Genomic DNA, 21,533 nt, shown 5'->3' with positions numbered 1-21,533 from the left:
AACAGGCGTAGAAAATATTAAAGACAGTGTTTTGAGATGCAGTAAAGAGCTGTAGTCGGAGGCTCTTATACCAGCTATGGTTGTTGCTTATGAGAAGGTGCGCACTTCAGACCTGTCAGCTCTGTACCCAGAGTCTTACTGCTAAGCCACAGGGTGCAGAGAAAGCAGGAAGGCAGTAGCCAGCCTTCAGGTTATTAATATCTCCAGTCATCCCTTCTCCCTACAGGAAAGCTCATCAGGGGAATGTGCCCACAGGCCAGGCACAGTGCCTCTTTCTAGACCTGGTCTTTTCAAACACATTCAGGCCAAGGAAAAGGCCTTGTTGTAAGATGCTGGCCTTGACACCACTTTCCTAGTCCATAGTGGCTAAGGCCCTTGCCAGCATCTGAAGTACTTCTGGCCACATAGAAGTAAATGTGGTCAAAGGCTGCAATGCAAAGCAGAAGGCACAGAGGCTATCTCCCAGGCTCAATCTCTCCAGCATGCCCTGAGGAATTGCATCAAAGTTAAAGTGGCCAAAACAGCTCTGCAGGTAGATGGATACACCTCTATCATTAACCTCTTTCAACTTTCCTATGAGGACTACAAACATATTATTTAGGAAATACACAAATGGTAAGAAATTGAATGATGCAGATAATTTAATATTGGAGATGAGTCTTTTACCAATATAATATCATTTAGTCCTCATTAATGCTTTATAAGGCAGATGCTTTTATTATCTTCATTTTATAGAAGAGACATAGTATACATATGTCAGAGAGTGACAAGCTGTTCAAGTCAGAGGTGACAAGCTGCAGAGGTGTGTATGGCCAATTTCAAGAAGGCAGGATTCACTATGGTGCTTCCACTTCAGTTAAATTCTAGGGGAAACAGACCAGTTAGTTTCACAGGAACAGACACAGGAAGAGGACAGTCAAATTTTTCAGGCTCAGCTTTGCATATCTATCCAGAATTAAAATTGTCATACTTACCAGCTGTGAAACCACAGGGAAGTTCTATCTTTGTGCTTCACTTCACTTGGCTGGGAAGTCAGGCTCAAGGCCTACACATTGCGCAACCTCCCGCTCCACTAGCTAGCAGGCCTCTTTGACACTGCAAGCACTTACTGCATTGCTTAGCTGTTGGTGCTGTGACCAAATTCCTGGCAAGATGCAACTAAGGGGGAAAGGACCTAATGGCTCACAGTTTGAGGAGACAATTCATCATGGTGCAGAAGGCATGGTGGCAGGAGTCTAAGGTGGCTGGTCACACGTGTCAGCATCAACAAACAGGCAGCAGACTGGATTATAAAACCCCAAGGCTACCGTTGGTGAACCACTTTCTTCAGCAAGGCTCCACATCCTACAGGTCCTACAACCTGTGAGAAGCCTAACAGGAGCTTCTCAGAAGGATTTCCCCTTCAAACCACAATATCCAGTCTATCCCATTTCCCAGAGTTCTAGTCATCTCATAATGCAAAATGCAGGTGCTCCAACTTCAGAAGTCTCCATAGCCTTTAAGAGTCTCAGCAATGGTGGGAATGCAAACTTGTGCAACCACTTTGGAAATCAGTGTGGCGATTTCTCAGGAAATTTGGGATCAACCTACCCCAAGATCCAGTAATACCACTCTTGGGAATATACCCAAGAGATGCCCTATCATATGACAAAAGTATCTGTTCAACTATGTTCATAGCAGCATTGTTTGTAATAGCCAGAACCTGGAAACAACCTAGATGCCCTTCAATGGAGGAATGGATGAAGAAAGTGTGGAATATATACATATTAGAGTACTACTCAGCGGTAAAAAACAATGACTTCTCGAATTTTGCATGCAAATGGATGGAAATAGAAAACACTATCCTGAGTGAGGTAAGCCAGACCCAAAAAGAGGAACATGGGATGTACTCACTCATAATTGGTTTCTAGCCATAAATAAAGGACATTGAGCATATAATTTGTGATCCTAGAGGAGCTAAATAAGAAAGTGAACCCAAAGAAAATCGTATAGTCATCCGCCTGCATAGGGGAAGTAGACAAGATTGCCGGGCAAAAACTGGGAACTTGTGGGTGAGGTGGCATGGGGCTAAGGGGAAATGGGGTGAGAAATGTGATAAGGGGAGGATGGGAGGAGTTTGGGGGATTGGGATGGTTAGGATATAGGAAGGGTGGATACGGGAGCAGCGAAGTGTATATCCTAACTAAGGGAGCCATCTTAGGGTTGGCAAGAGACTTGACTCTAGAGGGGCTCGCAGGTGTCCAGGGAGATGTCCCCAGCTGGTACCTTGGGCAACTGAGGAGAGGGAACCTGAAATGACCCTATCCTGTACTGATGAATATCTTACATATCACCTTAGAACCTTCATCTGGTGATGGATCGAGATAGAGACAGAGACTCAATTTGGAGCAACGGTCTGAGCTCTTAAGGTCCAAATGAGGAGCAGAAGGAGGGAGAACATGAGCAAGGAAGTCAGGACCACAAGGGGTGCACCCACCCACTGTGACAGTGGAACTGATCTATTGGGAGCCCACCAAGGCCAGCTGGACTGGGACTGAATAAGCATGGGTTGAATCTGGACTCTCTGAACATGACGGACACTGAAGGCTGATGAGAAGCCAAGGACAATGGCACTAGGTTTCGATCCTAATACATGAACTGGCTTTGTGGGAGCTTAGCCTGTTTGGACGCTCACCTTCCTGGACCTAGATAGAAGTGGGAGGACCTTGGTCTTCCCGCAGGGCAGGGAATTTGGACTGCTCTTCAGTATCGAGAGGGGGGGGAATGGAGTGGGGGGAGGAGAAGAGGAGTGGGGATAGGGGGAGGGGTGTGTGGGAGGGGGCAATATTTGGGAGGAGGGGGAGGGAAATGGGAAACGGGGAGCAGGTGAAAATTTTAATTAAAAAAGATTAAAAATAAATTAATTAAAAAAAAGAGTCTCAGCAATGAGAGGGGAGTAGAGTTCAGTGGAAAGTTCTTGACTAGGACACATGAGGCCCTAGTTCAGTTCCCAGGAAATACAGAAATGGCAAATGCATGATAAATGGCTAAACAAACAGGAACACTCTGAAAAGAGAGAAAGGGCTGCAGAGAAGGCTCAGCAGTTATGAGCATGTGCTGCTTTTCCAGAAGGCCCGAGTTTGTTAGCAGCACATACTTTCAACACACAATGGCATAAACGTTTCCATCCTAACAGGGAGGAACAAGAGCACAGTAGGAAAAGAGCAAACCAAAGCAAGACCAAAAGCTAACAGGGAAAACACCAAATCCTTCAGCTCCATATCTGGCATTTGGTACTCGAGATGAAATCATCTGGACTCCAGAGGCCTAAGTATCCCTGCCAGCTTTGCCACATGAGTCTTTCCTCAGTGGACATCCCATGGTCCTGGAATTTCCTGGAGTGTCCATTGCAACTTAAAGTTCATTTTTACAGCTTCATGCAATGGCCTCCCAGGCCTCATTACAGAGAAGCCAATTCTTCCACACACTGCCCGGCATTAGCAGCTCTCCAGTCTTGGCAAAAACCTATATAACAGTCCTCCTCCCCAAATCCCTTACTTTTAAACCTTTCAAGCCTACAAAATCAGTAATGTGGAAGACACTGCCAAGTTCTGCTGTCATCCTGGGATGACATCTTGAGGCTGCCCCCTGCCCCCCTCAGCCAAAGCTGGAGGGGCTCTGTGCCCCTTGACTGCTGAGTTTGCAAACATTTCCCCAGACAGTGGCTTCCAGGCAGGGAGGCCCTGTGGTAGCACTCTCAGCTCAGGCACTCTCCTTTCAAATGAGCTTGCATTTTCACTAGATGGAGTCTTGACTAGGAGGGGTTGTCTTCAGGGTACCTTCCTGTTGTGTCAGTGCAGAATGGCAAGTTTCTCTTTGATGGTGTACATCTCCTTAATAACTACAAGTGCTTTTCCAGCAGCTGCCTTGTCTGCGACCTTAAATCTGGTCATGCTCTTTGCCTCAGTAAACTAGACTGAAAAATGTCCTTCTGCTCCATCTGTTGCTCTTTTAAATTGTAAGCCTAGATTTAGGGTAGTGAGTAGTAACCATGCCACATCCTAAATGCCATTTTGCTTTGAAATTTCCTCCACCAAACAAATTAGTTCATCACCTTTGAATTCGGCTTCACTAAGTTCCCAGGATATGAACAGAAGAAAGACAGAGTCTTTACTAGAAGATAACACCGATGGCCTCTGGTCCTGGTCCTGATGTAGTGTTTGTTTCCCTTCTGAAACATTATGAGTTAGGCCTCTACTGACCACATCTCTCTCGCTCAGCATTCTGTTCTTCTTAACAGAATGGCTCAGTAAGCTCTACTTATAGTATACTGGGGCTTCCCAGCCTGAAGCTCCAGATTCTTCCCCACTCCTCCTGCAAACCAGTTCTAACAACTTCTATGATCTAATTTATTACAGCAGCCACCTCACTTCTCAGGGTCAACTTCCTATCGGGTCACTTTTCTCATCGCTGTCACAGAAACCTGACAAGAAGAACTTACAAGAAAATTTATTTTGGCTCAAGGTATGAGGGTGCAGTCTGGTGTGGTGGCAAGAAGTGAGACAGCTGGTCACAGTGTATCAACAATCCAGAAGCGGACCACAGACAGGAAGCAGGGCAGGGCTAAGGACCCTCTTTTTCCAGTGACCCACTTTCTCCAGCCAGGTTCTTTATCTTAAGGTGACCCAGCCATCTATAACTTACTACCATTTGGGGATCGAATATTCAAACCCATGGAATATTCCTACAGGAGACATTTCATATTCAAACTGTAACATTTACTGACTCATCTCTGGAAACTAATCTACATTGTTGACAGGAATTACCTTTATGTTTCTTTTCAGAAACTTGGACTTCCTAGATAGCCTATATAATCACGCTATGAAGTGGGGGCACCTGTGCATTTATGAAATTGATTTTAGAGGAAAACAAGTAAGCCTATCAAGCCTAGAGATACGCTAGGCCTAGGAACACCAGTTCTGGCTACGGAAAGCTACTCCTACTCCTTGTGAACAAGACTCCGGCCCCATGATGGAAAATGCATAAATGACAGCTAAGGAAAGGCTCTTACTATCCAGGGGAAGTCTTCAAAGACTGGTTAGTTCACTACTGTTACAAGAGCTAAATTGGGTCAGATACCTGAGTCTCTCTTCCAAAGGCATGGTTCTGTCTTGAGACCTAGGAAATGTCTTCTCTCCCCTGTCTGGACCTCCTGGCTCCCATTGATGTCATCTCTTTCAAGACTGTGACCCTGTATTAGCTTCTGGGGCCTGTTCTAAACAATTTCTTTAAAATTCCAACACTCACTACTCCAATCTACCGTACCTTATTCTAACTTTTTTCAGTATTATTAAGTACCTTTCAATACGCGCTATCATTTGCTTAAATTATTGTTCATCTCCATTCACTAGCATTTAAGATACCCCCAAATCTACTGTTTTGGTTTTCCTTCACCAAAAAAACACAAAACCAAACCAAAACCAACCAATAAAAAAACCCTAAGTATTTAGAGCTGTCCCTGGCAGAAGAGCAAGTGCTATGTTATCACATAAATAAATTGAAAATGCAGCTGTAGTTTCACAAATGTATCCAAAGATGAAATCCGCTAAGTAAGGATTCTTATTATTACAGTTGCTTTCTGAGTCCCAAAGCCAAAAGATTTCATAGCCGTGATACAAGTGTTCATTCAGAAGTTTGGGGCGTGACCTTCATTGCTAATTTTAGTATTCTCCTTGTTTCTAAGCTTCCTCGTTGCCAGTTTGATCTCACCTATTTACGACGGTGCACGCCAAGAGTTTTTTCTACAAACTTGAGTACCCACTCACCATGAGCAAACTTCTCTGGTCTCCAGGAAACGCCACCAGGGCTGTGTGTGGACAGATAGCAGAGCTCCGAGGGCAGCCCTTCACAGTTACCCGGGTGGCTGTGGGGGTTTTAAGGCACTGCAAGTGAATGGGTGTGAGAAGGCTTTGGCTTAGAATACTTGGGATGTTCATTGAGATGGGAACTCACTCCAGGACCAAACAGGGAAATGAAAGGATAACAGCAGAAAGCAAATCACAACAGGCACAACATCTTTAAGAAGGAGAAAAACTGCTTAAGACAAAGACTAGGGAAAGCACGTTTTGTTTTTTTTTTTTGTTTTTTTTTTTTTTGTCTTTGAAGCCACAGGCCCTTGTTCCGTACTAGAAATGGGAAGAGGCAAAAACGAGCTACAGATGGAACTGCATGGTAAAACGGGTGTGTTCTGAAGGTGAAGCTATCAGCTCAACAATCAGGATCGCCATGAATATAAAAATGCAGCGGAGTAAACATTTATAAGAAAAACTGCCATTCACAACTTAATGTAGTCATTTGAATGATAAACAATAGTTATAGTGAAACTACAGGATTTGAAAATTCTGTCAGTGCTTTTGACTGGTGATTAAATGGTAACAAGTCAAAAACAGTCATATCTCTAACCCTCTCAAGGTTATATACAAGACTAAATAAGGACCTTGGATGAAAGTAAATAACATACACATCTTGGGTCTTTTTTATGAATCTTTAATGTGGACATTAAATCAGTAAAGCAACTGTTTATTAGAAATCTCATTATCTCCAAAAACATATAGAGAAAAATCACAATAAATAATACAAATGCAGCGCTTTCACAAGTACTTTTGTGCTTTTACTCTTGCTTCTCCACCCAACGCGTATTCATACAGTACCAACTAATCCAGATGTCATTCTTTGTGACATCAGTCCCCATCTCTTTCTGTATGGCTGGTTGCCCTTTTAAGGTAAGGGGCCTCTTCTCATCTGAAGGGCACAGCACTTCCAGGGAACCGCTTCAAGCTTTGGATCCGAGGGTCTGTTCAAAAACTTTGCTGGATCAAACTATTTCCCAAGTATAATCATTGTTATCTCTTCCGAATAATTTAAACTTAAGTTTTCAATACTTTCACCCATTAAAAGAAAAATATTAGCCCTTTGGGAGTAAGACATCATCACTTAAAAGCTTAGTTTCAGAAAACTCGTAAACCTTGACCCTCCTAAAAGGTGTCTGCACAATACTGGGACAACATCTGCCAACTCAAGAAAGAGACTTATGATTTACCAATTGTTAGTCCAGATTATCTGATTGCAACTTAATTCAAAAGAAATAATGTGTTCACATCACGTTAACGTTAACAATTAAATATTTATATTGTCTTTTAGTCAGCTAGTAGTCTAAGTAGGTAGGCAACCAGGTAAAATTATGATTCAACTTAGATGAACTTCTGTTTATCCAGATATAACTGATGAAATGCGTGGCCATGCATGAGTTTTCTGCAGGTCACACGTATTTTAATAATGTGCCTTTTTGTATTTCTACTACTTACATTTATCCTCCACATCTAGCTTAAGGAGGAAGAGGAGTACAGTGAACTAGGAAAATCCCTCTTGAAACTGCATCGCTAGAGTTTAAGGCACGCTGAGAGACTTTATACTTGGAGCACTTATAGTTATGACTACGCAGGCATGAGATGAATCAGCAGGTTTGCTACCCGATCAAACCACTTTTAAGACCACCAACACTTGAGAGCCTACCTCTTTTATCTCACTTTTATCAGAACAGATGGGAAAAGTTATTAAGGAGATATTTTGAAACTTTGAAAATTTCAAAGCCTGACAATTACTCATCAGAATTCTGCTTTCAGTGGCATTTTGCAAACAGTTTTAATGATTTCATGACAATTTTCACGTCCATTCTGGACAGTCCTTTAAATTCCACTCTAAATGGGCACTTAAGGCTTATCACGCGCCCACTGTGTGCAAGGAGAAAGCATTCTACAAAGCAAAGGGGCAAAAAGCCCTGTGTCATTTTATTCGTGCATAAATGCACAGCAGTCGTGATTTACTCTCTCAACTTTGCAGAAACGTGAGCTGCATCCACATGGCCAAATCCATTGCCTTCATTTGGTCTTCCCGAGGCAATTCACAGGTAGCCTCACCCAGGCAACCCGCGGCCCTCTGCACCTTCCAAACCCACAGGGCCACACCTTTTGCAGGTGGCTGGGTCGCCTGAGCCAGAAGCACCCGACCCATCTCCCTCCGCAGAGGCAGGGATGAGTGTGCAAACGTGGTGCAAGGACTTCCGCGAGGCGCAAGACTTAGAAGGTCCCAAGGTCCCGGGAGACCCAACCGGTCCCGCAGGGCGCCCCTCCCCCGCGTCCCCGCGCCTTCGCCGCGCAGGCCCCGCGGGTCCGGGCGCACCTCCGGCCTAGCCGCAACGCCGCGCCGCGCCACGCCCGCCCGCCGCCCGCGGGCTCCACTCTGCCGCCCGGGCCTCGGGGCGCTCCGGCCGGGGATGGGCGCGGCCCGGAGGCGTCCGAACCGCAGCCGCAGCGCCAGGCCGGGCCCCGCGCCCGCGCCGCTCACAGCACGCAGCGCCCCGCGCCCGCCGCCGCGGCCCCCTCCCGCCGCGCCACACCTAGCAACCGGCGCTGACAGGACGCAGGCGGGGGAGGAAGCGGAATGGCTGCCGCGGCGGCGCCTCCCCGGCTCCCGCCAGCCTGACAGCTCGGGCCGGGCGGAAGCGGCGTGCGGCACCCGCCCCCCCACGGCCCACGCCCGCCCTCGCCCTCGCCCTGCGGCCGGCCACCGCCGCGCCCCGCGGCCCTCCACGCCCCGCACCTTTTCGGGCGCCCGGCCCGCGCCATCCCGAGGCTCGCCCGGCCGCCCGACCCCCCTCCCGCCCACCCGGGCCTCACCGATGTGGTTGTCCTCGATGTGCTCGATGAGGTCGGCCAGCGTGGGGAAGTGGAGTCCGCAGCCCCCGAAGCGGCAGGTGTTGGAGAAGAAGGAGGCGGCGGCGATGCCTGTCATGGTGCTACATCGAGAGCCCCCCGGAGTCGGCTCTGCGAGCGCCGAGCGCGGAGGCGGAGGGAGGGGCCGGGGAGGGGGCAGGCGCGGGGAGGGCAGCGCGAGCCCGGGACGGAGGAGAGGGGGCGCGAGGTGGAGCGCAGCGCCGAGCCTCCGGGAGGCAGCGGGAGGCGGCGGGAGCTCGGGGAGGGGGCGGGGAGGACTCCGCGCCTGGGAGGAGGGACCAGGCGCGCGCCTGAAGCTGTGCGGGCCCCAACCTCGGCGACCCAGGCCTCACCTGGCAGCGCCCGCCTCCAACTTTACGTCCCTGGGCCTGCCCTTCGCGGTGCGAGGTGCCTGCGGTCCGCCGGGAGCCTCCTTGGTTATGTGCATTACCTTCTTAATAGATCTACATCTATTAATTACACATGGTTCCCTCGGATGAGCACTCAGGGAGTTGCCGGGCCCTGGGGAGGGGGGGGATTTGTTTGCACTTGGCCACCTGTCTAGGTGTGACAGTGACATTCTCTAGGGACCTAGGGAAGATAATTGTGTGCACCTTATTCTTTAAACTTTCTCATTTAAAAAAAAAAATTAAAAAGTCCGTATTCTCTGGAGGTTTGTACTAACTAATTGATTTTAATGAAGCTTTCCCCCTAGGCCAGAAGAAAATCTTAGCTTTATTTAAATTTCAAAATAGAGTGCTTGGTTGTCAAGTGCATTTGACTGTGTTTTACATATGTATCATGGTTGTTCTCCCTGATTCTTCAGAGAAAACAAAAAAAACTTAAATAATTTCCTTAGCCCAAATGACAACACCTACTGCACCAGCTGCTGTGTCCCAGCTCCGGCCCTGCTGCTCCATGGCAGAAAGGGCAGCATAATCGTTTGGAAACAGTCAAAGCATACTCGATTTTCACTTAAAAGTGGGGATTCCGCCATCTTGTGAGCATTTAAACCGTAGTGACGACCCGTTAACTTCTTAAGAATCAGTTATCTTCTGGTCCCCACCCCCAGTTGCAATTATATTTGACCTACAAGGTGTATATTCTTTCCAGATGCCTAGGGAGCATTATACATGAGTCAAGAGAGCGGTTTTTAAAAATTAATTCATGCATACTGGATTTAGCATTTTTTCCTTAGGACAATTCCATTTACCCTCTGGCACATTCTACCAAAAAAAAAAATTCTCTCTTTTTAAACTATATATACCACTTGTGTTATTTCTAATAATAGGATTGTTAAGGCACTTCGTGCAAGATTAAACATAGGCATATGTGGTATTTCTGTCACTGAGAAAAATTTCACAATCTCCCAGTCACAAAGATTGAGACTGAGTTCTCTCTCCCATTGGCATTTTAGTCTCGTCTATCACTTCTTCCAGCCTAGAAGGTGACATTTTGCCAAGGAGAGAGCCGAATTGGTGGGGCTGGGGCAGCATGTCAGTTTGGTGTCAGAAATAGTCTCTTGGGACCAAGTGAGGATGGGGGAAAGACACCCAAGGGCCTGATAATGAGCCAGGGACCCGCTTTGCTGGAAACTGGGGCCAAATGAGGGTCTAAAGAGCAGGGGTTAGAGTTCTACATCTTGAATGAGAATGTTGACAACCATGAAGTATTCTCAGCTGCCCAGTCAGGGAGGAAGAAGGCCTTTAGCGGAGGGGTAGACAGAATATCTGGCAGATAGACATGACACCCAGTGACATGAAAATGCAACGCAAAATCTTCAGCCAAGAACGAGGCCTAAACAGCCTCCCTAGAGATGGTAGGCACCTCCCCCATCCAGGACAGACTCTTCAGCAGCTGGAGAGTACCCTGAGCTTTGAAGTGGCAACTTTGTTCTCAGGTAGAAGTTACTTTCTATATGAAACAATGAACTTCAGAAAGAGTCTAGAAGACCCAGCCGTAGCTCAAGCAAGAGAGCTCAGCCACAGAAAGGCCAGAAGCGCATATGTGAAAGAAGGAAGGGGACTGGATGTTATTAATACACACCTCTTCGCTCCCCCTATTCCCTACACCCCTCCTATCACAAGGTGTGACTTCTAAAGCAGACGCTTCATGAGCCCAGTTGAGCCATGTTGAATTTCTTTTTAATGTGAAAAACCAAAGTAACTATGAGTTAATTTTTTATATTATTTTTTTAATCTTTATTTTTTGTTTTATCGAGACCGGGTTTCTCTGTAACAGTCCTGGCCGTCCTGGAACTCACTTTGTAGACCAGGCTGAGCTGGAACTCACTGAGATCCACATGCCTCTGCCATCCCAGTGCTGGGATGAAAGGCCTGTGCTGCCACCACCTGCCTGAGAAAATTTCTGAAGAGTTAAAATTCTTTTCTATGCGTTTCGTTGGGTATCAGTATATTTGCTTACTGCATCTCTGTGTAACTGAAGCTTGCTTATGTGACAGTCTGTTCTTTTCTTTTAATTGACACACATGTTTTTGACTTTTAAAGATGAGGAGGCATATGATCACGATCTTTGAAATCCTCAAGTCTACTGGGTTTGTATATGTGGTAAGCCGAGGCAAGGGCATTCTGAAGTCTTCTCATGTGCACCCAGCCAGTATACCCACCAAAGCATTAATAGACAATCCAAAGACACACACACAGAGTAACCACAGGCAAATAAATAAATATTTTACGGCGGAATGTTTCCTTCTGTTATACTAAACATTTAAAAATGTTTGTTGTGAGCATGTTCTTTCAGATAAAGTCTACATCTATACTATAAAAATAGGTAAACCAAACACTTCAACCTGTTGCTTCCAAGAACCTGGCACACCTCTGTTCTTGAGAAAACATTTATCTGTCTCGCTTGGGGGAGTAAAAATGTCTCAAAGGGCAGGGTGGTAAGAGAACTGAAGAGTCAGATAAGAGGGTGGCCATGAACAACAAGTGTTCCCTGCCTTCAAGATCCTTTTCTTGGAAACTGCTCACTTCCCCTGGAGCTGTACCTCCCAGTGTGTCACTCGGCCACATATACGTGGAGTAATGCCATAGAATAGGACATGGCATTACAGGTGACTTGCTACTCAGTACGAGTCCCCTAAACTTAGCATGCCAAGGTCCTCAGGATGGGCAGCCGTCAGGGAGGTGGGGACCCATGGTTTCGTGGAGCCACCTGAAGCCACCAGATCTGTGAGCAGTGGTCTGATGTCAGGATGCGCTCACAGTCAAAGCGTGTATTTCCTGTGCCCCATGTGGACCTCTGCTGGCACTGTAAGAGGCATAACTATATGAATGCCAGGCTTCTAACCTAATTCTTTACATTGCCTCCAAAACTAGCATTCTCAGATTTTGTGAGTCCCTTCTCAGTGTCCTCACAAAGTGCTCCAGTCTCCTGAGTGGCTTGGGGACACAGCTTTTCCCTCCACTGCTTTGAAGAATGAATGAAGCAGGAGCTCAGATCTTCAGCTCGGGTAAATCTGTGGCTACCTGTACTAAGGTCTGATGCTTCCTTCTCTCCAGCACTTAAAAACCAAGGCTGCACTTCCACCGATGGCCTTTCTTTCACAGGTGACATGCTTTCCTTAGGCCTTGCCTTCTTCTAGAGAGGACCATTACCATTGTACACCCTTGTTGACCACTCATGCAGCTGAGTTTGTCGAATTGATCTTTTTCCAGCTCGAAAACTAATCTGATCTTGCCTAACATGGCCAGGCAATGAGTTTTAGCCCCCCCCCACCACCACCACTGTTACCAGTAACAAGCAACTTCCACCACTCTTGGTAATTGGGTCTCAGTTGGTTCCCTGGTTCTGTTTTACACAGGACTATGGGCTGGCTCTACAGAGATTCTCTCCTGGGTCTCTACAGTGAGTGTTCTTCATGAGCTTCACCTGGCTGTTCTGCCTGCTTTCTGTATATACATATGGTAATGACAGCCATTGCCAGGTCCCCCCAGACTTCTCCAGAATGGAATTAACAGATCCCCAGCCAGTTCCTGCAGTTCTGATAGAATTGTCTGGGTTCACTCCACCACCAGTTTGAAGGGAGTAATCACTGCTTCTCAGGCTACTGCAGCCAGAGGTTTAAAATCAGGTTCACAAGAGATGTCAAGCAATTGCTATTTCATTCATTCCAGTGTCTTATCTTGGTCCAGTCTGTAGGCAAGGTTCCTAATGCATGGTCTCAAGCAACTTCACGAAGGGCAGACCCGGGATTTGTGGATCCTGGAATCTTCACGGGTGAGAGATGAAGGCTGCAATTTGAGTAGGGCGCCTACAGCCTCTTCTCATGAGGGAGTGCCAGGGGCTTTACAAGGTCCTCTTAACTCAGCCCTAGGAGTCTTCTATAGGTAATGTGACTGAATTCATGGACTCTCCTGGCTGCTGTGGCACCTGCTTACCCCCCTTCCAGCTTTGCCTCCTTCCAGTGTTGCGTTCTGTTGCCGTTGATGGCAATGCGCCCACAGTGAGGCCTGGATGCTTTTCAAAGACCGCACAGTATTTTTGCCCAAGGATGTGGTGCATGCTATTGATGGTCACCCAGAAATGTATGTCTGGTGCATTTTGTCCTCTCAATGGCTTCCCGCACGGTTTTTGTCCTGAGTTTCTGAGGTCTCCCCAGCCTGCTGTTGCCGTATGCTCCTTCCAGGTCTTGGACACGTCTTAGTACAAGAGGGGGCTAGAGGACCAAGTTGGGCACACTGTGCGGTGGTCCCATCTCCCGGGCTTGCCTCTCTTAGCCGTGCCTTCATTCTCAGGATGAGCTACTTCTTCAGTGACTGTGATGGCCCACCTCCGCAGCTGCCTCCCAGCCTACTGCCTGAGGCTCCCTAAGGGTACCAACAGCTTAAACTGGGCCAGCTTGTCACAGTTTTCAAACTCCTCTCACTTGTTCAGGCAGGCCACCCTGTCTTTGCTGTGCAGCTTGGCTAGAATGTTTTCCCCGCTTCCACTTTATTCAACCAAACTAAGTCAGCCTGCCACGTCCTCCAAGAAACCTCCGGTTCGTCTTCTTCCTTCCCTTGCTGAGGTGGGGGCTCATCATCTGTGTCTCAGAAAAGTGCCCCTGCCTTCTCACTGTCAGTTTGATGATCTTACTTCTCTAGGCCAAAATCTTAAGTATTTTTTTTTAATTTAAGAGCAATAATTTCTTTTTTAAAAAAATACATTTTAGTTAGTGTACAAAATGAAGTGCATCAATGTGATATATCATAGCTAGTCACATATCAGAAAACATTGAATGTTTGTCTTTTCCCCTGCCTGCTCTCCCCCTACCCCCTTTCCCTCTGGGGCTTTTTTTCTTTTCCCATTCTTCTACCTTCTCTCTGTGTATGCATGCATATCTATGTATTATAATTTACATGTGTATATTTAGATTCTGCATATCTGCATTTGAGAAAGAACATAAAATATTTGTCTTTCTGGGTCTGGCTTTTTTCAGTTAGCGTGATTATCTCCAGTTCAGGCCATCTTCTTGTTAATGACATGCTTCCATTCTCCTTTATGGCTGAATAAAACTCCTATGTGTATATGTATCGCATTTTCATTATTTATTCATCTGAAGATAGACATCTAGGCTGGTTCTATGCCTTGGCTATTGTAAATGGCACTACAGTAAACATGGAAGGGTTTTGTGTCTACGGTAATTTTAAAATTTAAAAAATGTCATCTTTAATTTGTTTTGCCTGCATGTTTATGTGTGTAAACAGGCATGTGACACAGTGTACATGTGGGAATCAGAGGAAGATTTTCAGGTTGGTTCCTTTTTTCTTGCCCAGAAAATTGAACTCAGGTAGTAGGCACCTTTATCCGTTGTTGAGCCAGCTTGGCCAGACTCCTCCCCACACTGTGAAAAATTGAACAGCATCTTATAAAAATTTATATTTTTATTTACAAATGAAATACAGATGTTAGTTTTCAAATATAGTGTATATGCTAAAAATAAACCAGACTTTCTAAAGAGTTCACTTTTGTTTAACCCAAAACATAGAGGCCTTTTTATCTTCACCAATGTTGCCTGCTAACCTCCTGGAGGAAAACCTTCCTCCTTAGAGGCCATTATCCTTGACTGTGTGTCAAAGTTAGCCTCGGCTGCCAATTTGACACAAACCTGGAGGTACCTGGGAGGAGAGACCCTCAGCTGAAGAACTGCCAAGATCACATTGGCCTGTGGCCATGGCTGTGAGGCAGTTTTAATTGTCAATTAATGTAGAAGGGCACAGCCCACCATGGGTGGTGCCATCCCTTGACAGGTGAGTCTGAACTATTTAAGAGAGGTGACTGAACAAGCTACTAAGTTCTCCTCCTTCGTCCCTGCCTCTGTTCCTGCTGATGGACTGGAAAACGTAAGATGGAATGAACACCTTCCTCCCTAAGTTCCTTTCGCGCATAGTGTTCATCAAAGCAGCAGACATCACTAGGACACCATGTCTTCTTGAGAAAGGCGGGATCTGTCATTGCAACCGTGCATGGTGGTGTGGGTGCAGCTCAGAGCTGTGATGAGGCAGTGTGCTGAGACCTTAGTTTTCAGGGCTCAAGCTTTCCAACAACTTGTTGATGTTCTCTTAGACATCACCGGGGAAAGATGATCGTTAGTCACCTTTTAGCTTCGATAGAATGTTCCTTTGATCACCAACCAACCTTTGGCAAGACCTTTGTAAAGTCTAGTATCATACCCCTGTGCTGTGCCCATAACAGTCAAGAGAAATATTCCTCCCATTTGTTTTGGTAGCTCCTGTGTCCCAGTCTCTGCTGATGCAGACAAAACCATTCAACGGACAATGATAAGCAGGGAGGCAATCAGCTGCGAAGTGAGCTCTGACACTAGCTGCCCTGTTATGTATGCACTGACTAGGATACCGTTCTCTTTCACCAATAGCCAACCAAGCTCATTGTGGTGTTATTTTAAATAACTGTCACCACCATGCACTGAGTGTCTGCTATTGTGCTGGACACTGGTTCCCAGCCCATGGTATTGAGTGCCTTCATATAGAGTAGCTTCTGAATTCTATGAGGTCGACAAATGAAATATGTCTAAACTAACGATGAGAAGAAAACGAGAAGGTAACTTGTTGAAACTCGTGAAGCTAGGAAAGTCTGGGGCCAGGATTTAGCCTCAGGTTGCTCCGAGTCCAAATTTAACTTACTCTCCGTACTTGAATCTATGGGTTGTAAAGCACATTCTTTCTCCCCTCTTGAATCTGGAGAGGTTGGGCTCTTGTGGAGGAGGACCGTGCCCGTCCGTATTACAGCCATGTGTTCATTCCTACCTGTGGCAGAGTGGCAAACACACACCACCTTGCTAAAGGCACATAAATGGTGCCTCCCAGAACCAGGACAGGGTACCGGTGTCGTGTAGGCAGTGAACTGAAACGTTGTCTTGTCTCCTTGCCCTTCCCTTCTGCCTAAGAAAGAACTTCACCTGTGGTTTCCAAGCTTATTACCTAGTCTTGCTACTGTAGTTTGAATTTCGGGTGTTTTCCCGAAGCCCACATGTTACAGTTGAGCCCTCAGCTGATACCATCAGTGGTGAGGCTAGATAGGGGCTGGAAACTGATGACGTAAGGCCAGAGGAGTTGTGCCTTTGAAGTAGATATCGGAACCCTGGCCTTTTTTTCTCTCTCTCTCTCTCTGCTTCCTGGCTGCCTTGAGTTGGATGGATTCCCCTACTGTGTGCTCCCAGTAGGCTGTGTGGCTTTACCACAGGCCTAGAAGCACCGGGCAAACCTGACACTGCTGAAAACTCGAAAGCCACGAGTTAAAAATAGACATTTTCTAAGTTGATTATCTCAGGCTACAGTAACAGAAAACTGATACAAACGCAAGGCTTGAGGACAATTCCTTTACCTTGCTCTTCCCGTTTTCAATGCAGCCTTCACCTTTTGCCTTCCTCCTATACTTTGGGGGTGCGTTGAGAAACGGGCGTCGCCTATCACAGAGCAGGGTGACCCTCTTGCTTTTGTCTTCATCTCCTATCTTATAATTGTGATGATTTGGTTCTCTGTCAATTGTTTGGCATAGTCATATATTCTGCCTCAGTTTTAGCTCCCAGGGTCACAGAACAAGCTGCTGAGTTTCATCTTGAAGGGCCCTGCAACTTGATCCCTTATTTCCCTGACCGATTTATGTGGAAACTACTTTTGTGTTCCAGAAAACAAGTCAGATTCCAGTAATTTCTCCAGGAAGAACTCTCCCCCTTGCTTGGTTTTATAACTAAATATATCTTCCTATAATTTGCCTCCTAATGTGTGTTTGCCAGGGTAAATGATTCCTTCTTTTTCTCTTTTGTTGTCATTGCTTCTCATAAAGACCTTAAACTCAGAAGTTTGAGTGGAGTGGCAAGGAGCAGGCAGGAAATGTGATAAGAGGTATGTGGATAGACATATATGTAGTATAAATGGTGGAGAGTTTCCATAGCATACTGTGTATTAGTTACTTTTCTTGTTGCTATAACAAAAAATTACCTAATGCCAAAATTTAAAGATATACTTACTTTGGCCCATGGTTTCAGAGGTTTAGTTAAAGATGGCAGAAAAGTCATGGCAGAGCTGCTCTGTTGATGATGAGAGCACGTGGTAAAATCTAGTCACATGGTGGAGGGGACCAGGGAGCAGAGGGAGACAGGAAGTGGGCAAGGATAACACCCCAAGGACCTGCCCCTTCTTCCCAGTGACCTACTTCCCTAAGCTAAGTTCTACCTGCCAAAGTTTCCAGAACCCTCCAAAAATAAAGCCACTAGCTTAGGACCAAGCATTCAAACCACAAATATTGTAGAGCACTTTTGAAATTCAAATTATAGCACACTAGCATACTAGAAGGCACGCGTGTCTGACCTTCTTGCCATATTTGGCTTCTTGGCCTCATGGTTTGCAACACTTCTCTGTTTGCCCTTCCATGACTCAGATCCCTTATCACCTCCACTGTCTGTGAGGATCCAGATTAATTATTTCTCAAGTTTTCATCACTGAGAGATTAGATGCAATCTAATTCCTTGTGCAAGCAATTCAGAAAGGACCCTTTGCCCTCAACCAGATCGCCGAGGTGATACCAGAGCTGCTTCAGCGGCAGTCATGTCTGAAGGGAGAGTTACAAATACTGATCTTCTTTGCCTCAGTGTCTGTCTGTACTTCTTGTTTCAGGTCAGAGTCATGAGAAAGGTTTCATTGAGACGACTTTACGAGCACACTCTCTCTGAAATGAGAGCTGTAGAAGCTAATGTTTTCTACTGCCTAAGCAGTCCCCATCGACACTTTAAAAGAAGTGACAAACCTTTCAGCTGGTAGGCTTGCACTTTCTAATCCTTGAACATTGCCATTCGCCAATCTGTAGTTTAAGTCACTTAACACTGAAAGTGTGTGTCTTCTCTTTAAAACCATGTAGCCATCTAACACTTTAGATTTCAGTGAGTCTTGGTGTCAGCACCAATTCCTGCATTCAGTTTCTTATGCCCTTTGGCCCAGCCTGTTCATTTTCTGCCCCTTCTCCAGTCCTATGCAGTCTCTCCCTCTCTATTATCTCTGATTGCTCCTTCTTAAGATGCCTGATTCTTTCTTGAGTGGGACCAGGGTATGGGAAGTGCTTGTTTGTTTGTTTTTTGTTTGTTTGTTTGAGAAAGTTATACTACATAAGAACATGTAAGATAGAAACAGGGGAAGGATAACAACAGAAAAACTGAGCAGAAGCAGAGGTTGAGAAGATCTTCTCTGTTTTCTCCATCCTGTAGGACTTGGTAATCCTCTTCGTACACCACTTAGTTTCTCGTCCCTTCAAAGCACAATCAAGTTTGCAGCTTAGCTTCCTTATTCTACACATGGGCCCAAAAGGTTTATTAGAGTAGAGGTTGCCCCCACAAAAGGTCAGCATTCAGAAGAACTAGGTCCTAACACAAGCCCTGTTTGCTTATAAGCCATTAACCTTGGGCAAGTCACTCGGTGTCTCTGAGGCTTCTTTATCTGCAAACTGGATAGAACAACTCCTACCCAGCTCCCAGGCATGAAATGAGATGCTGCTCAGAGAATGTTGGAAACCGTGAAATGCTGGCCAAGGAAGACACCCTGCAATGCTATCTTGAAATCTAATGCCACAGATGCTGCCCATGGTGTCACCTCTTCTAATTGCATTGTCCTGGGTTTCTTGGGGGAGGGGGAGTCATCACTGTCTTCTAGAGCAGGGAGGCATAAATCCTTATGATTTCGGAGAAAAGTTTGTTTTAAACTAGCTTCCGCAGCTGTTGATGAGATACGTGTGGCTGTTTATCAGGTCAGGAGATCACTTGGGAGAATTTGGATCCTTGTGACTGGCGGAGCAGCAGCAAGTCCACGCCATTCTGTGGGGTGTGTGCAGAAGTACTATTTGTTTACTTGTTTTGTCTTGTTTGACTAGGGCTTAGGGCTTCAGCGCTACAGCCAGATGGAGTCTTGCTGCCAAAATGATTGTTTCAGAGGTGGGCGCATAGCCAGAGGTTGGGTTCAGCTGGGAGCTTTTGTTCAGGAGTTATCAAGACAGGAACTTCTTCTCTTCTCACTTGTGAAAGGAAGTGCACAGTCCAGTGAACACTGGCAGACACTTGTAGTATCAGAGGGTTTCTGCCCAGGGTCAAAACTGGCTGGGCGTAATGCACAGTTGAGAAATCTCTGAGATATCTGAATTCGAGCTCTGACCTGGAGCCACCAACAACCTTAGCAGTTACATGTGTCAATGCCTCTAAGTGTGAGAAGCCAGTTTGTGCTGGGCTTTATGATACTGGGTGCTGACACAATTCATCTTCAATGGTATGCAGCATACAGGTTTATAAAAGGGGTGTGGGATGGGATAGGATCCGTTTTCAGGGATCTTGCTGACGAGAAGTTGTTCAAATCTTGCTGCTGAGGTGAGCAGCCTGTTGGGAAGGCGTGTACAACAAGTTCCGTGTCTTCGTGGGAGGGAGGCTGGACAGGGCGCGATAATGGGGAAAGCTATGTGTGGATGGATGTGGGTGTAGAACATGACTATCTCCATGTTGAGCTTTACCGGATCTTGCCAAGCTCCTCCCCAAGACGGGATGACTGAAGTAGGTTCCCGTCATCAGGTTTCTTGACTATTCCTGTCCCCACAGCCTTGTCAACGAGGGGCTCTGGTCTTCCCAGAGTCGAGCAGCCTATAGACAGCAGGTGAAAGGATGGTTACTAAAATAAGACACCAAATGAATGTAACACTCACAGCGCTGCTACGCACACATACACGCAAGCATGAGAAAAAGCACATGGCAATTTAAGGTGATGATTTAGAAAAAAATTATTAAGTTACATACATAATTTATAATGTATGTAAATCCAAGAACCTGAGTACCTGCCATCTCTCAGTGGGCTTTCACGACACAGGTGTACCTCCACACCTCCTGAGAAGTTTCTCCTCCTGTAAGGAGAGTGTTGGGGTTTGACTCTAATATGTCTCCCACAGGTTTATGTTTGGAGGACTTGAACTGTTTTCTGTTTTGAAGGTGGTGGTGACTGGCTGGGTGGAAGCGGGTCACTAGAGGAAGGCTGTCAATGCGTCTAACCTGCTTCTGGTTCAAGCCTGAGATCTTTGCTTCCTGATTAGCCAAGATGTGGGAAGCTTTCATTTCAGGCTCCTGACAACATAGGAGCTGCATCTTGACATAGTTGACTGAAATCCCTCTGAAACGTGGAATCAGAGTACATTCTTCCCCTGTCAAGTCACTTTTATCAGGTTATCGTCACAGCAAGGAGAAAGGTTAATAACACTGTGGGGGATGGAAAAGAGCAGGAAATAGCATGTGTGTGCGTACTGCATGCACGCACGTGTCTGTATGTGTGTGTACATGTGTGTACATGCGTGTGTGCGTGCGTGCGTGTGTGCGCACGCATGCGTGTGCCCGCGCGCATGTGTGTGCATGTGTGTGCGTGCATATGTGTATGCACGCATGTGTGTGCATGTGTGTATGTGTGCACGCACATGTGTGCATGTGTGTGCTTGTGTGTGTGTATGTGTGCGCACATGTATGTGTATGTGTGCGTGTGCGTGTGTATGCGTGATGGGGAAAGTATAGGAGATGGTAGGAATGGTCTTTTAACACAATATTGGGATGAAACAAGCAATAAAATTTAGTGTAATTTCTTTTATTACATGAGAGGGATTCTGAAGGTGGTCACAGCAGGCAGAGAAGTGAACCACAAGAAGGTAAGAATGAAAACTCCATTCAGATTGACTTCATTAACCTGGATCAAGACTCTGGGGTATCTGATGCCCGGAAGTTTATTCCCAACAAATGCAAACACAGTATAATTTTTGAAAAAAAAAACAGTTCCTGGTTTCATACAATCCCCAGTTCACAGGGAACTTAATTACATCGAAACTTAAGTCAGAGTGCAGGTCATTTCTTTCAGGAAGATGGGTTCCAGAGATAGGGCTGCCTGTACTGGGTTAAGGGCTTGAGGCAAGCTCTGGCCTGGTCTTAGTCATACAGAGAGTCTAGAGGTCATTTGGGCTATTAACTACCTCTGGTCCTGGTTGGGGGAGCTTGAGGGAACATCTGGCTATACAGATAACGTAAGGGTTGTTTAGACTATTAGGTATCTCCAGTCCTGGTTGTGGGAGTTGGCAGGAGCCCCTGGCTGTAAGACTCACTTAAATTACTAGCCACTGCTGGTCCTAGTCGTAAGAGCTTGATATGGCCTCTCCAACAGACAGCACAGATCATGAGGCTGTTAGTCACCTCCAGCCAGCTTTTTGGATGAAAAAGCAGGCTTTGCATTTATTCCTTGGAGGGGACAATCCTGTGGGTTT

At 46.2% G+C, this 21,533-nt stretch overlaps 1 protein-coding gene across 1 annotated transcript in view; it reads right to left on the bottom strand.

The window, feature by feature from the left end:
• The window catches only part of Jazf1 (JAZF zinc finger 1), a 309,997-nt gene extending 301,001 nt beyond the window's left edge, over window positions 1-8,996 (bottom strand). Inside the window, exon 1 of the mRNA XM_057787211.1 lies at window positions 8,715-8,996. Within this exon, the coding sequence (XP_057643194.1) occupies window positions 8,715-8,829 (115 nt within the window). The 5' untranslated portion in view covers window positions 8,830-8,996. The remainder of the gene's footprint in view (window positions 1-8,714) is intronic.
• Window positions 8,997-21,533: the final 12,537 nt, after the last annotated feature.

Source organism: Chionomys nivalis, chromosome 1, assembly GCF_950005125.1.
Source record: "Chionomys nivalis chromosome 1, mChiNiv1.1, whole genome shotgun sequence".
Taxonomy (NCBI): domain Eukaryota; kingdom Metazoa; phylum Chordata; class Mammalia; order Rodentia; family Cricetidae; genus Chionomys; species Chionomys nivalis.
Note: the sequence above shows the minus strand (reverse complement) of the source record. Positions and strands in the feature narration are given on the sequence as shown.